This window comes from Podarcis raffonei, chromosome 1 (genome assembly GCF_027172205.1).
Source record: "Podarcis raffonei isolate rPodRaf1 chromosome 1, rPodRaf1.pri, whole genome shotgun sequence".
Lineage (NCBI taxonomy): Eukaryota > Metazoa > Chordata > Lepidosauria > Squamata > Lacertidae > Podarcis > Podarcis raffonei.
This window is the reverse complement of record NC_070602.1, coordinates 48,812,065-48,829,019: the sequence shown is the minus strand read 5'-3', so window position 1 is coordinate 48,829,019 and position 16,955 is coordinate 48,812,065. Positions and strand designations below refer to the sequence as shown.

General features: G+C 39.4%; 1 protein-coding gene across 20 annotated transcripts in view; it reads left to right on the top strand.

Moving 5' to 3' along the window:
* Positions 1 to 16,955, top strand: part of GPHN (gephyrin) — a 234,953-nt gene that overhangs the window by 60,004 nt on the left and 157,994 nt on the right. For all 20 annotated transcript variants that reach the window (XM_053385637.1, XM_053385662.1, XM_053385629.1 and 17 more), the window contains one exon: positions 2,790 to 2,847. In XM_053385637.1, the coding sequence (XP_053241612.1) occupies positions 2,790 to 2,847 (58 nt within the window). Of the gene's footprint in view, positions 1 to 2,789; positions 2,848 to 16,955 lie in introns of those variants that run through there.

Here is a 16,955-nt window from a genome sequence, read left to right as displayed (position 1 = left end):
GAAAAAAGGACATGGTTAGAGATAAGAAACGGCTAGTTTTTAGGAACAGCGAACCTGAAGCTTTATCAGATTACTTTCAGAAGCTGTCATCTTTATGCACTGATTGACTCCTTTGTAACTGGATTGCACAGTATTGGAACTCTTTCTCACCTTAGATCAATAAATATGGTGTCGGAGCATTGAAAAGGTGTTCCTGTAACAGAATTTGGGTCAGTGAAAGATTTAATTTGAGTGTCTGACAATTTTCTTAGACTGAGCCAATTTCTAGAAGCGTGTGTGTAGTGCCCACATATTGCATGTTTACTTTGAAAAGCACTAATGTTATACATGTTTCATGCAACAATCAGTATGTGTAGCTAACTTGCGAGAGTGACACTCAAAGTGACACACAAAACAAAGGTGTTAGCCCATAAAGAAGCTTGGTAACTATTTTGTGACTCCTGTTGGTCCTGATTTACTTTATTGTGGGTTTTGAGAATAAACTAACAAAGATGGGTCTTTGTTTGTAATATAGGCCACAAGATTGAGAAAAAACATGTTATCCAATTTTGGAGTTATTTTTTAAATTTAAGTTGGCTCTTGTATCAGTGATATAGAATGTCTAGTACATGAGGACTTACTTCCTGTAGGCTACTCCCCCCCCCCCCCCAAATTCCAGAACTCTTATTAACAGAAATTTGTTCAGAAGGTATGTAATTATATACTGGTGTATACGTAATCTACATTGTAAGAGGGATCTATAAGACACCCCCATGTATAAGATGTCCCCTATTTTTGGGGACTCAAATTTAAGAAAATGGGGAAATATGGCCCAGAGTATAAGACACCCCCTAATTTTTGACATTACTTTTAAAGGGGGAAAACCTAGTCTTATACATGAAAAAATATGGTATTTCACATGGGGAGTTGCAACAAAATGTAACCACCACTGATGGTATTCTGATATTTCCTGCTGGTGTGTTGGGAAGAGGGAATGACAGTGTTTCCAAGCCACTAGATGTTCTCATGTGGGCTTAACTTTTGAATATAGTGTAGGGTCAGATTGTGGAATGGATTCCTAGATTTTACCTGGGCTATCAATTACACTGTGTAATTATGCAATTTATAGCAATTTCCTTAAGAACAAATCAAGACAGACTTCAGATCGATAAAAGCAGTGAAAAGCTTACCACCAGTGTATTCCTCTGCCAGAGGAGTTAATACACTGCAATGGTCTAAGGTTGGATGACTAGCTTTGAACCCAATCTGTTTTTCACCAGTGATGCTATTAGTCTCTATCCAAGATAAAAGCTTACATTTAAAAAATCTGACATAAAGTTTCCCAATAACTGAAAGATGGTGATGGTAATTAGATGGATTAGTCCTAACACCTTCTTTTCAAATAGAAACTATAATTGCTTTGCTCCTAATGTCAGGGGTCTTTCCAGTTTTGTTAATAGAAGTAAAAGAACTGAGAGTAGAGGAGCCCACCATTTTGGATGTGATTCTTAAGAGATCAGGTAGTATAGAATATGGGTCAGAGGCTTTGCCAGGTTTGAGCTGGGCAGTCAGATCAATAATATCACCAGAAGTTACAAATGCCACTCTGGAGGTGGTTGAAGAGGTGGTTGAAGAATTGACAGATTCTTGAAAATTTTCAGAAAAATAACTTCCCCTTGCATGGAAATAAACAAGTGGGAGTTTTATAGTGATTTGTTAGTGCCCCCATAGTAATTTACTACTCTTTTTTTCAAGGGCACATATTAGTAAATTCCATTTTTATCTCTGCAGCTCTTTTCTTCCGGTAATATCTAATATTAATGCAGATCAGGGGGAAATTGCTGGCACCTAGCAGGAAAAGAACGTATAAGTATTTGTACTTGTTTTCACTGCTGGAATATTTTAGCTGTTGTAATATGTTTTAATTGAAATGTATGCTTCATTCTGTACTGAATTTTATTGGTTTGTGACCATAATAAGCTTTTTCTACTACTGTATAGACCTCTATATACCGTACTTTTCTGTGTATAAGATGAGGTTTCCCCCCAATTTTGTAAGTTTAAAAACGTGGCTCGACTTATACATTTGTTGTTTAGTCGTGTCCGACTCTTCATGATCCCATGGACCAGAGCACACCAGTCTTATACATGGAATATAGCATTTAAATATATAAATTGATATGGTACTTGCCGCCATACATGCTCTGGCAGTTGCAGCTCCTTGCAGTGGCGAGCCGCGGGCCCTCCATAGTCTGCTTGCCTCCTCCCACTCAGCCTGCCCTACAGCTGGGAGGAAGGCTGAAGGCGGTGTGCATGCACACGAAAGCTTATACCCAGAACAAACTTAGTTGGTTTCTAAGGTGCTACTGGACAAGTTTTTAATTTTTTTATTTATTTTGACTGCGTCAGACCAACACGGCTACCCACCTGAATCTAGGGATGACTTTGTAACCATTAGAAGTACTTTACTGAAGTTTTGTTTTGTTAACATCTGATCCTTGCTCATGCAGAAGAGAAACTAGAGATGAGACATTTGTAATATGCAAATAAAAATCGCAAGCACATTTAAAACAAGAGCTTCTTTAAACCTCATGTCTGCAAATGTCCACCATGTTAGCTAATGTACCAACTTCAGATGTTTTGTCTAGCATGCCAGTGTGCACTGTTGCAGCAATGCATAAGCTTCTTGGGTATCTAAGCACAGTTTGCTCCTAGAAGTGAACCATAGAGATGGGCTTATGTGGTTAGCATCAATTTGTTTATTCCATACTGTTACTGGATTTTGAGAATATTTTCTTTTCCAAATTTCAGGTTAGGCGGGACTGTATCTGCATACAAGATAGTGCCAGATGAAATAGACGAAATCAAGGTATCATTTTAATAACCATTTTTGTTTAGTGCTTTAATTTTTTTATGTATGCTGAAATGTACAATGATGATTTACTGATTTAAAATTAAATTAATTAATAATTAAATTCAAGTTTCTGGTCATTCAACAGCTACCACAACACCTGGAACAACATAATGGAAGTATTGCTTTTGTCTCTTCTATTCATTTGTTCAAGCTCCCTTTTACACAGAATGTTGATTAATTATTTTAGCTGCAATTCTGCAAAGTCAAAACCATTTGCATCAACCTGGGAAACAGCACAAAAGCTTTCCTGTCACACTCTATTTTTAGCTTGTGTATTAATTAATACTATTGAGCATTTAATTAGGCAATAGTTAAGCTCTGCTTTCTAGTCGAATCAGCAAAGTAAACTGGCTAATTTTTTTAACTATAACAAAATGATGTGGGGCATCTTAGACTAACAAGTTTCTTACGGCATACATTTTTGAGGACTACAGTTTATACCATCAAGGTTTATCCTGACCTGAGTTTTTTAGGGGGTGTGGTGAGGTCAGGATGACACTTCATTCATCTGCTAATATGGATTGTGGTTCACAAAAGCTTACATCATAACAACTTGTTAGTCTTTCAGGTGCCACAAGGCTGTTTGGGGTTTTTTGATGCAACAGATCTACTCTCTGTAAATTTGATGATTTGGCTGATGGTTCAACATAAAAATCTTATTTAGAATATTTAGAATATTTAAAGATTCATTCTTCTAAGTTATTCACAGAAAGCTGTGAGAAGAATGTAGTGTAAAAATCTTATTTTTTAAAGGATTGTTTTAAATGTAGCAAAATAGTCCTTGGTAAAAAGTGAGAAGCGATTACTCCTATTCCCAAATCTCACAGAGCTACAGTTGCTAGGAATTTGTCTACAACTGTTGCTTTGAGCTTGAAATAGCTGGCCCAGACACAGAGGGCAGACTATAATTTCTGCTCTACCTTTCAGATCAGAGATGCTCTTGTTTCCTAAGGCAATTTGGAAATATTAATATGCAGCATTCCTCAAAAGAAACAGAATATGCAGACAGACAGTGGGGCAATTTGCCAGATTCTTATAAAATAAGCACTTACTCTGCTTGGCTACCACCCTAGGATTATTAGCTCACCAGCAGCCTAGGTTTATTATTGTCAATTTATCTTCATTATCAAAGAAAGTTTCATATGAACTTTCTTCTGCAGAGGCAAGACTATCCTAGCAGCTTTAGTAGAATCCATTACAATCCTATGCTAAGATGTGATGTTCATATTTGTTTCCAATATTTTAACCTCTAGTTTAAGAATTGCTTTGGGATTATGATGAAACCTATTATTACTACACAGAATTATGCAGTTATTCCACTATTGGCATTATTTTTTCTTGTATGAGTTCAATTTTAAAAGACGCATGCAAGTCATGACAAATCCACACAATTTTAAAGGCAGCCAAGAAAGATATATCTATGTTATAAAACAGTTATATAGAAAACCTCTTAGTGCATCCTAACATGTTGTGTAGAACCAAAAGGAGATAATGTTCCGGAAGGCCTGTGAGCTCCATCTTGGTAGTCAAGATAAACTTGGGATTAATTGGTAGTTGCTGCAAGAATGAGGTTATATATGTTTATACACTTACTTTGATATGCAAATTGGCTTGCTTTGATGCTATGCTGATCTGTGGGCTTGGGAAGCTTGGTTATTGTCCTAGGGATGGGAGCTATCCCTAAGACTTGGAGGCTTGCCACATATGCCTTCATCAGCAGGTGAACCAATGGGAGGTTCTGGCCAAACTGACATATACTGATTTTTGTATAAGTAATGCACAAATTCTTTCCTGGGGGTAGGCTGTTTTGGTGTCTGTCCCAAGTCTGTAAAGACAGAAAGGCTCCACAGGCTGTGTTGCAAGTCTGTGCCTTCTAATAAAGCATTAGAACTGATCACTGGCATTTTGGACATCTTGCTTTGGTATCCCTGCATCAAACCACTTCCACAGGCCTGTGGATCAGGACACATGTGTGCCTCATCCTTCAGTGAGTCCATGCTTACGAAAAATGGAATCTGCTCCTAAGGAATTTTCTGATTTCTAATTAGCATTTTTAGAAACTGAGGGTCAAACCAGATGTTTACATGTTTATTGAACAACTATAAAGCAAGGATAGGGGTAAGTAAGCGCATGAGAGAGAAGTGTGAAACTTCCATATTGTACTTAAACTCTCCCTGCTTGACTGCTTTAAGCTGTTTCCCCCCAGTCTAGTTCTGATTCTGTAAATGAGTTGGGCTGGGAGAAACTAACTTGCAGCAAATAGACATGATAAGGTTAGGTGGGCGGGGGGAAAGGTTCTGCTCCTTTCCCCCCTGCATTCATTTTGATATAAAAAGTAGACCCTGCTTCCATTTTATATGTATATGAACAACTACATGTTTGATAAATGCAAGCACATGAGTTTTTGTCCCCCCTGGAGGAGGCTGGTTACACTGGAGTTGCAAGAAAAGGATTGTGTGACTTGAGACAGCTACAGTTTGTGGAGGGAAAGAGCCAGGGAAGGTGGTTGTTTCAACTGCTTACTTTACCATTTGCTTTTGATGATGGAAAATTCATCTAGGCAAGTGAAACAAAATTAGGGAAGAGTGGCATTCTTTGTTTTCACCCGCTAGATCAATTGAAAAACATGGTAAGTGCTTCAACGCAGAATTCCCCCCCCCCCAGCCTCTAATGTGCAAATAAAAAAAATCAATTTATGATAAAACTATCTGTTCAGATCTCTGGAAAGCCAGCTCTGTAACAATAAAAATATTCCTACTGAAGCCTATCAGAACATCTGCTCTATTTATTGATTTGATTTATTTATTAAATTTGTATACTGCGTGATAACTGAAGATCACAGGGCAGTGCACAGCAAAAAAATACAACATGAGAACTCAAAATACATAATGAAAAAACAACAACAACCATTAACCCCCCTCCCACAAACACTTTAAAAAGCCTATAGAAAGTTGGATCAGCCAAACGTCTGCTTATAGAGAAACGTTTTCACCTGGCACCTAAAGACATTTAATGAAGGTGCCAGGCAAACCTCTTTGGGAAGAGAATTCCACAAATGGGGAGTCACTGCAGAAAAGGCCTGCTCTTGTGTTGACACTCTACAGACTTCTCACACAAAGAAGGACCTCAGATGATGATCACAGGGTCCGGGGCAGTTCATAGGGGAAGAGGCAGTCATTGAGATATTGCTGCCTGGGCCATTTAAGCACTTTGGATTAGGCCTGCAGTACAGCTAGAGTAGCTAATTCTCATTATAATCTGTTACACCTGATAAGGCTGGGGCTCAAGATTATGTATCTATTTTGTATTATGTACTTATTTGGGCAGCAAATAGCTTTAATCTTGGAACTCCTGTATAGCAGGAATGTAGCTGTAAATAATTTGGAGTCCTTTGAGAAAATGAAAATTCATATCAAACCATGTTTTAAGTCTAACTATTTCTTATTGGACTGTGTGCCAGAAATGAGACAATGACTTGATTAAATATTTCATCCATTTAAGCTGCTGAACTCTTGTGTTTTGCATTGGAGTCATTTTATCCCAACTGTAGTTTAAACAGTTAGCTTTTTGTTGTTGTTGGTATCAAAGCTGTCCTTTATTTTAAACAATTTACAAATGCAAAGCTACATGAACTGCTTGGCAGCGGAATGACTGCACTTTAAAAATGAGGCTGTCCGTATGGTGATGCATTCATAGGGGCTTTCACAGAGTAACATTTACAGAGCAACTCCCTTATGAGGAATAATAAAATAATAATAATAATAATAATAATAATAATAATCCCGCCCTCCCTGGCTAAAGCTGGGCTCAGAGCGGCTAACAACAAGTAAAAATAGCAAAGTGTACATAAAATTGCACAGTCAATTAATTAAAATACATTCTAGACTCAATTCAGCATCAAATTAATGGCAACCATTGGGTTAGAGTTCTATGAAGATTACAGAAGGAGAAAGGGGTCAAACTGTGCCTTGGCCAAAGGCCTGGCGGAACAGCACCGTGTTGCAGGCCCTGCAGAAAGATGTCAAGTCCCGTAGTGCCCTTGTCTCTTGTGACAGAGCGTTCCACCAGATTGGGGCCACAGCCGAAAAAGCCCTGGCTCTGATCGAGGCCAGTCTAACCTCCCTGTGGCACAGGATCTCCAATATGTTTTTATTTGAAGACCGTAAGGTCCTCCGTGGGACATACCCGGAGAGGCGGTCCTGTAGGTACGAGGGTCCTAGGACGTATTGGTCTTTAAAGGTTAAAACCAGCACCTTAAACCTGGTCCTGTACTCCACTGGGAGCCAGTGCAGCTGGTATAGCACTGGGTGAATGTGATCCTGCGGCAAGGAGCCCGTAAGGAGTCTCGTCGCGGCATTCTGCACCCGCTGGAGTTTCTGGGTCAGTCTCAAGGGAGTAAGTTAGAATAGAGTAAGTTAGAATAATCAAGTCTGGAGGTGACCATCGCGTGGATCACAGTGGCTAGGTCAGGGCGAGAGAGGTAAGAAGCCAACTGCTTAGCTTGGCGGAGATGAAAAAATGCCGCCTTTGTTATAGCTGTAACTTGTGCCTCCATAGAAAGGGAGGTATTGAAGATTACACCCAAACTCTTAACGGATGGCGCTGGCACTAATTGCGCCTCCGCAAGAGATGGGAGTCTGTTCACATTGGCCGGGGATATCCGGTCAAAGCGGTCCAATACTGGACCCGAGGATAGTTGAGGGGCCTCCAGTTCCGTTATTGTATCCAAATTGGCAGGGAGGTCATGGCGGAGCAACCAGACCTTCTCTGCAAAAAAGCTCGCAAATGCCTCACAGCTATTTGTCAATGTGTTATTTTAATTCGGCTGTCCCTCCAGGGACGTTAAAGACCTAATTATACTAAAAAGTTGTGCCAGGCGAGAGCTAGCAGATGCAATGGAGGCTGAGAAGTGAGACTTCTTAAGGGTTATGAAATTTGGGGCTTTTTAGTTTAGAGTAAAGGCAAGTAAAGGGCATTCTAGAAGTGTAGAAAATGATGCATGATATAGAAAAAAAATAAATAGGGAGGTTTTTCTCCCTCTCATAATACTGGAAGTCGGAGCCTTCCAATGATACTGAATGTTGAAATTTTCAGGACAGAGAAAAGAAAAAGCTTATTCACACAGCTCATAGTTATAGTATAGAATTCATTCCCATACGAGGTAGTGATGGCCATCAACTTGAACATCTGATTGCCTCACTTCAAAAAGGATGTAGAGTTGGAAAAGTTTCAGAAAATGGCAACCAAAATGATAAAGGCAACTCCCCTGTGGTTGCAGCATTTGGGGCTTTTTTGTTTAAAGGCCAAAAAGAGGTGATATAGTAGAAGTATATAAAATTATGCATGGTATGGAGAAAATGGATAGAGAAAAGTTTTTCTCTCTTTCCCATAACATTAGAACATGTTCTAAACAGATTTAATATATGTATATAGTTTTGATTCTATCAAGGTTTACTAGTATTTTAATTACTGAGTTTTTGTGTTTTAGCACTTCTTTCCTTTATCTATAAGCTGCCTTGAGTCCCATCAGGGAAAAGTGTGGTATGAATAAATTAAGATGATGGTGATGATGATGATGATGATGATGATGATGATGATGATGATAGAACTTGTGGGCATCCAGTGAAACTGAATGTTGAAGCTGAAAGATTCTGAACAGACAAAACACAGCGCTTCTTAACATATCACATATGGGATTCATTCACACAAGAGGTACTGATGGCCACCAACTTGGATGGTTTTAGTAGAGGATTAGACAAATTCATGGAGGATAAGGCTGTTGATGGCTAATAGTAATGCGGGCTCTTTTCTACTCATTTCAGAATACATCTAAAACATTACAATCCAGACAGATTTGAAATTGGAAGCAATGGACTTCAGTGACATAACTATATAAATGCCTATCTGCTTTCATCACCATAGGCTTAGTGCTTGGGGAAACACTGTTTATTTTGTTTTCCCCATATTCCTCCATTCCTCTTGTGCCTTTTTTCTTTATAAACCCCAAATTATATCCTCTACCCTGCTGCTGTTTTTTGGCATTCTCGTGAAATCTCTTGTGGATGTGTGTGCATACATTTCTGAAATTAGCAACAATACCCATGGTATGAATTTAAAAACAAAGTACTCTTGACACCTCAGAGAGTAGTTGATTTCATCTCAGCACGATCTTTATAAATTTCTTCAGCAGTTATGTTCAATGGTAGCTGTAAAGGTTTTCTTTTTGCCTTTGCTCTTGTTAATTTCATGCAGGTGTAAATAAATGCTGCTGCTGCCTTTTCTATCACTAACAAAAACATCATTTTCTCAATATATTTTTTCTTGATTAAATCAAGATACACTTTTGTCCATCCAAATCTGCAGCTGCTTCTGTCTGTATCTAGACTCACCTCATTTTGTTTAATCTAGCGGTAGCCTTTCAAATCTGAAGTATTGCTGGGTTTGAAAACTGCTAAGCTTCAGGTGGCGCTGTCAGTAAAAGCCTCAGCGCCTAGGGCTTGCCGATCGAAAGGTCGGCGGTTCGAATCCCCGCGGCGGGGTGCGCTCCCGTTGTTCGGTCCCAGCACCTGCCAACCTAGCAGTTCAAAAGCACCCCCGGGTGCAAGTAGATAAATAGGGACCGCTTACTAGCGGGAAGGTAAACGGCATTTCCGTGTGCGGCTCTGGCTCGCCAGAGCAGCGATGTCACGCTGGCCACATGACCCGGAAGTGTCTCCGGACAGCGCTGGCCCCCGGCCTCTTGAGTGAGATGGGCGCACAACCCTAGAGTCTGTCAAGACTGGCCCGTACAGGCAGGGGTACCTTTACCTTTACTTAAGCTTCAAAGCTCCAGACTGAAGTCATGTTGTTTAACCAGATATGGGAGATGCCTTCCAGTTGTTGCTGAACTACAACACACACATCACTCCTGATCATTTTGGCCATCCTATTTGGGGCTGGTGAGAGATGGCAATCTAATATCATCTAGACCATTAATACTTAACAATGCAGTCCCAACCATATTTGCTCACGAGGTGTCTCACTGAACTCACAAAGAGATAACAAATTTTGGGAAGGGATATGGATTTTTTTCTGACAAAGAAAATTGAAAGAATGCCTGAGAAAAAGGAAAAGAATGAGGAGTAAAGAGCTGGAGCCCAGTTTTACCAGAGTTTAGTGTTAGAAAATGAGAAGTCATCCAGTGGGTGATTAAGCAATATCAGTTAAGATAGAAGAGGATAAATCAGAAAAGGAAAATTGAGCTGAAGGTCATCTGTGTAAGGAAAAGAAAACAACACCTGGAGATAAAAAACATGAAAAGGTTTATTTATTTTGGTTTTATTTTATCTCTGTATTTGTTCAACAGTGATCTATAATTGCATATGGACGACGTAGATTGTCACCAGATCTTGTTAGATAATGCTTTATGCAAAATAACTTACAACCTTTTTTTCTGGAAATTAAAATATATATATAAATAAAAAAAATGAAAACAGAGCCAAGTAAAGAAATATATAAAGCAACAAGAAGGAAACCCAGGAAATAATCTTTAAATGGGATATACAGGCAACCCCTGATTTGCATGGTGGGTGCATTCCAGGTCACTGCATGCTTGCGTGAAATCACATGCAATTTGAACACCCCGCTCTGCCCCTGCCCCTGCCCCACTCCTGCTCTGCAAAAAAGCACTGTCTTACAAGCTGTTTCCAACATGTTACTACATCAGTATAGTTCTGTTATTTGTGAATTAATATTGAATAATTATTTTAACTCTGTTTTGTTTAAAAAAATAATAGGAATTTTAATTTAATATCAATTTTGAGTTATATTTTCTTTATTACAGTCATTTCTTATTTCTTTCCTCTGCAGAAAAAAAATATAAAATCAACTTTTCTTTTTACATCTCAATGGGGCATTGCTCCATTATTAATTCCACCCACCCTCCCAAAGAATAATTCCAATATGAATAGAGACCAATTTTAAAATAAATTGATTATCTTTGCACATTTTCATAATGTTAGTAATTTTTTAATCACACACACACAAACACACACAAAATAAACTAAAGATATAGAGCATAAAGGAAAACTCTTATAGCAAGTTGAAAGCAGCATAAGGTTGGATTTTACAGGATCATGTTCATCACGATCAATGTGGATTTCTGCCTAAAAGACAGTTAAAAGATAGCATCAGAAACATGTTAGATATTCTGGCATATTGGAATTGCTATAACAAGAAAAGATGTGTATGTAATCTGCTTTATTTGAGCCACATCTCCAACATTTATCTGATCCTAACTTCCATATTAAATTCAATTTATAAGGTGTTAAATGTCATTGATAGAGGGTTTTAAAATAGTTCTCATTTAGATCTCTTGAAATAATATTAGAATGGAACGCCCCAAATCCAGTTCTATTTTTTCCTGGTTATTCTTAGATCCAAATCTCGTGCCCTTTTTCTCACATATGTATCCTTGTTCTGATCAAAGTTTAACCAGACACCACAGAGTTTTGCAATTATGCCTTAATCCAAATGGGAGATAAATATAATTTCTCATTTGTTCTCTTCCCCATGCTTATATATTAGAGGAAAAATATTTCATAGCTGCAAAAATTTCAGGTACAAATTTCAGTTCGTGAAATAAAAAGTGTCCTCCAAAGCCTCCCCACACTTTCAGACAGGGCACTGAATTAGTGTTTGTTCTTTTTTGGATATTCACAAATATGGGGGAAAGCTCTACCACAGTGAAAACATGCTTGAGTATACCTACTAATAGTCTGATTTGATTTTCTGTGGCAGTATTTTGTCTGTTTATATCTTTGGATTACCAGTAGGGTTTTAGAAATGATGTGACTTGACCATCCTTGAGAAGTGCAAAGAAGAAATACTGTCAGTGAGTCATCAGAGTTCAGTAAAGGTGCAGCACCAACTGAGTTAAATTTTCTAGGCTGCAATCATATGTGCACATACCTGGGAGTAAGTTCTGTTGGAACTCAGTGGTGTGTCAGGGACTGACAGAGCTACAAAGTGTGTGGCAGAAGCAGGGCACCAGGTGGAGTGACCCGGGAGAGGGAACCAATGATTTATGGGGTGTCACACCACCTGCAAGGCAGGAGCCAGGAGAGGTGGGACAGTCCAAGGTAGAGGAGGAAGGGACAGTTTATATGAGGGACGGGTCAGTAGATTCCTCATCTTCCCCCTCCCCACTGTCTCCTAGAACCAGGAGGGGCTTGAAAAGGGAAGAGCAGTGACAACTTCCATGCAGGAGAAGCACACAACACAGGTTGTGAGCACACAGCCCATCAAAGGAGGGTATATAAGCTGGAGGAGGCGAGGGGCCCCACTGTTGCTGCAACTGCTCTTTTGGCCCAGATCTGTGGATAGCTCCCTAGAGGCTAGAAGTGTGTTAGCATGTGTATCCAGAGCACTGTGGAAGCACTGAAAGTGTTCCTATTTCCAATAAAGAATTAACTATATCAGACATGTGTCTTCGTTATCTGGATGGACCATAACAAAGTTCTTAGTTCAGAACATACATGTATTGGATTGCACTTTTTAACTTGTGTGATCAGAAAATGCCAATCAGAAAATTTAACATTTAATCATGACTGTGAGATCATGATCCTGTGAGATCATGGTTAGGTGTACTGAAAGGCTTGAGTATTTTGCCTTTCCCCCTAGTAGTTTGTCCTTGGCAAATTGGCCCTAATTAAGTTTAGGTGATAAAGGCAAGTAATTCCCCAGTTTGCAGCTCTGTCCAAATAAATTATTTAATTTTCAGTGGAGACACAAAGTACAAATATTATGCAAAACTGTATTAGCACACAATACAGCTTCATAAAGTGTAGAATCAAATTTATAACATTGTAAAACTCAAGAAGCAGCACATGAGAAATAGAAACTGGAGAAGAAACATAATATGCTAATTCCTAACTTGAATTATTTGACTTCTTAACCTATTAGGCTTAATAATAATAATAATAATAATAATAATAATAATAATAATAGGTTAAAAAAGGTAAAGGTAAATGACCCCTGGACGGTTAAGTCCAGTCAAAGGTGACTATGGGGTTGCGGTGCTCATCTCATTTTCAGGCCGAGGGAGCCAGCATTTGTCCTCAGACTGCTTTCTAGGTCATGTGGCCAGCATGACTAAACTGCTTCTGACGCAACAGAACACCATGACGGAAGCGAGAGCGCACGGAAACGCCGTTTACCTTCCCGCCACAGTGGTACCTATTTATCTACTTGCACTATTGTGCTTTCAGACTGCTAGGTTGGCAGGAGCAGGGACTGAGCAATAGGAGCTCACCCCGTCGCAGGGATTCCAACTGCCAACTTTCCAATCAGCAAGCCGAAGAGGCTCAGTGGTTCAGACCACAGCGCCACCCGCTCCCTATAATAATAATAATAATAATAATAATAATAATAATAATAATAATATTTTTATTCCGCCCATCTGTCTGGGTTTCCCCAGCCACTCTGGGCAGCTTACAGCATATCTAAAAACATAATAAAAACATCAAACATTAAAAGCTTCCTGATACAGGGCTGCCTTCAGATGTCTTCTAAAAGTTATATAATTCTTTATCTTCTTGACATCTGAAGAGAGGGTGTGCCACAGGGAGGGCACCACTACCAAGAAGACCCCTCATGGTTCCCTGTAACTTCACTTCTCACAAGCAGCTGTTGGAGGGGGAGGCCTATTATGCTCATGCCCTGCTTATGGGCTTTCATAGGTATCTGATTTTCCACTGTGAAAACAGAATGCTGGATTAGATGGGCCTTCTTATGTTCCCATGTTACGCTTTTATGAGGTGTAGGGCATTGGATATTCGGAAGTGGCACTGGAAAAGTGTGGTGGTGGTTTAACAAGTTAGCATTCCCGTGGGGTTGCTTTTGAAGATCAAGGAACTGGTGATCTTGGAAAGGGTATTTTTACCCAGTGAGGTAAAGAGCAGGTCTAAGATATAATCCTAAAGTTGTCATCACCCACACAAATTCAAATGAACTCTCATAAATCAGAGAGAATTAAGATAATTAGTGATCTCAGTGGTAATTCTGAAGATAACGCCTACACAATAAAAGAAGCATCTTTGGTATAGACGTTAACTGAATTCCTTTTTGCAAAGCTTACAACGTTTGGTGGTGGGGACGGGGGATGGACTCTTTCATCAAACTTTTAAAACAACCTTCAGTAACCTTTCAGATACATCAGGTCCAAGATGGAGTTACTTTGGTGTACACATACCCAGTGTTGTGTCAAAGCTGCTTTTGAAGCTCATAAAGGTTTTTTAATTGGCTTGTATTGCATCACATAGAGACTATTGTTTAGGGGAAAAGATTTGTTTGTTTGTTAAAGTTATACCCCACTCTTCCTCTCAAAGGAGCCCAGGGTAGCAATCTCAAAAACTGAGATGGAAGATATATGGTCTTACTAATTGTTGCTGCTTTTACTAATTTTACTGACGTTTCTAAAAATATTTTTTTCTTTTGATGGTTTACTATTTTCACCAAACATTTTGAAAGCCATCTGTTTTAATTAATTTAATGTTCCATTTGGACAGGGGTGGGGAACCTGACTGCATGCCAGGAATGAGCAGGCCAAAGTGGGCAAGCAGCAGGTGTGAGTTGTAACTTTATACTGTAGACTACAGTCTAGCGATGCAGGTTTATAAACTTATCTCTCCATTCAAGCAAGTAAGGAATATTGTCACATTTCGATGGGGAGAGTCTCAAGCGCCAGAAGAGAGACCTGGGCCTGAAGTTCCCTGCTCTTGTGCTACAAATAACTTAACAGTACAAAGATTTTGAAGGGCTGGTTTTATCCTATTAAAAAAATGTGGAGTAGAGTTAAATAACAATGCAAGCATGAGAAGCTTCTTCCCTGTTTATTGTCAGGAAAGGCTATTTTACACATGAAAATATCTTCACAGATGCAATGACTCACGTAACTGATCTGTTAGATTGCTCAGGTCCATTCTTTCAAAATAATCCATTCCATCCTGCTCTACCCCCTGCACTCTGCATTTTGTGGCCACTGAACATGCTCTATCCTCACTGGGCTGTGTTTTGGGATGACCCAGAAGCTGTACTCTGGCTCCTTCAGCCAATAAAGCGAGATGAGTGCCGCAACCCCAGAGTTGGCCACGACTGGACCTAATGGTCAGGGGTCCCTTTACCTTTACCTAGCCGCCCTGCCCCCCAATCCAGTTAAAACAAACCCGAACCCTGGCACCTCCATGTATCTCAGTAGCGCATTGGGGCTTCATAGTTATCTTAACAGAGCACCTCAGCTCTGCTAAGAACAGTGTTGGTTGCTTTTATTCAGGGGCTGGGAACCTCCAGTCTGTGTTGTAAATTTGATCCATCAAGCCTCTCCATTTGGTCCACGAGGCTGTTTGTGCAAGTCATGCCCACCTGTCCTATTCCTGATGCCATTTATGGCAGGTACAAGGCAGGTAAAGGCAAGGCTTGGCAAAAGGGGGCTTTGCAGTCATTTCTGATTGGCAGTGTCTAGAAAGCCCCTTGTGCAGCACTGCTGTGCTTTTCAGTTCTTCAAGATGTGCAGAGAAATCAAATTAAGTCTGTGCATATGTGAACATGCTCTAAATCTTTTCTAGCTGATAATGAAATCGTAAGCACTGCACTAAGAGGATAAAATGTTTTCCAATGAACTTGATTGATCACTTTGAATTCTTTTAGTATCAGGTGCATTATTATTATTTTTTACAGAATCACAGTGCTCAGATATTCTTTGTATAAAAGCAACTATAGAAACATAGGAAACTGCCTTATATTAAGTCAGACCGTTGGTCCATCTATCTCAGAACTGTTTACATGGTCAGGCAGCAGGTCTCCATACAAGGTTCTCTCCTAAGCCTACCTGGAGATGCCGGGGAGTGAACCTGTGAGCTTCTGAATGCTGAGCAAATGCTGTATTGATTCAAATGCTACTGAGATATTTTGACTACACACAAACATAATGTTATTGGTTCACCTTTCAAAACCTGAAGTGGGGTGATTTTAAATAGCTTTAGATGAGTTGAATGATAATTTACCAGCAGTAAAGCCAAATGCAAGGAAGGATTTAAAGGAAAGACACAGAGGATTGGGCTGTTAGAAGTACTTTTATCCTGTAGAATAAAAAGAGGTAGTCAGATGTTACGAAAATGATGTGGGCTCATCACTACTATAAGGAGCCTTTTGAAAGCACATAAATAGCTTGGTATTCCTTTAAAGGTTGCTCTGTGTGTCTCTTTCTTTCAGTGTTATGAGTGTGAGTGTGTATATGCACACTCTGTAGCCCTGAGGGATTTCCATGAGTTTTCACAGTTCTAAAAATGACTCATGTTTTGCGCAAGGAAATTTGTTTCTATGCAGGAATAGTCCTTTCATAGAAGAAAGCGCCACTTGGTGTCTGATTCAAACACAACAGGAATAGCCGAGGACACTAATTTTGGTTGCCCATATTAAAATTACAATGATGCAAATTTCATGTTACTTAGTACCAAAACTGCTGTGTCTTCATGTGTGCAGCTTGACAAAAACCTTCAGAATGTGTTTCCCTTTAACACTCTTAATTCTTATATGCACAATCTTCCTGTATACGTAAGAGTGTAAAATGTCACCACACTCTGCAGTTTGCTGGCTGCTAATAGGCATCCATGCCAACTGCAACATGAGGAACACCAGCCCAGCCCAGGCAAGCTGTTTAATGAAGGCGGGGGGAGGCAGGCATGAGGTTTAACTGAGGGGTGGGGAGGACCCTTCACCCAGCAACTTAGCAACTAATTTCTGTGGGTGAGATGAATCTTACTGAATAACAATATTATATATCATTGAATTAACCAAATCCACTGATAAGCAAAGGGAGGGGATGAACTATGTTCTTCCTTATTGACATATGTAATAAAATCAAACCTGCAGATTTGTAGTTTATGGGTCAAGCATGTTCCAATACCAAAAAGAAATAATAGCTCAGTTTAGGTCTCTCTAGAAATGAGACAAAAAATAGATAGCAATGCAGGCTGGGGAGAAGGAATAATATAACAATTCATAATTGTATTCATTTCTTTAAAAAC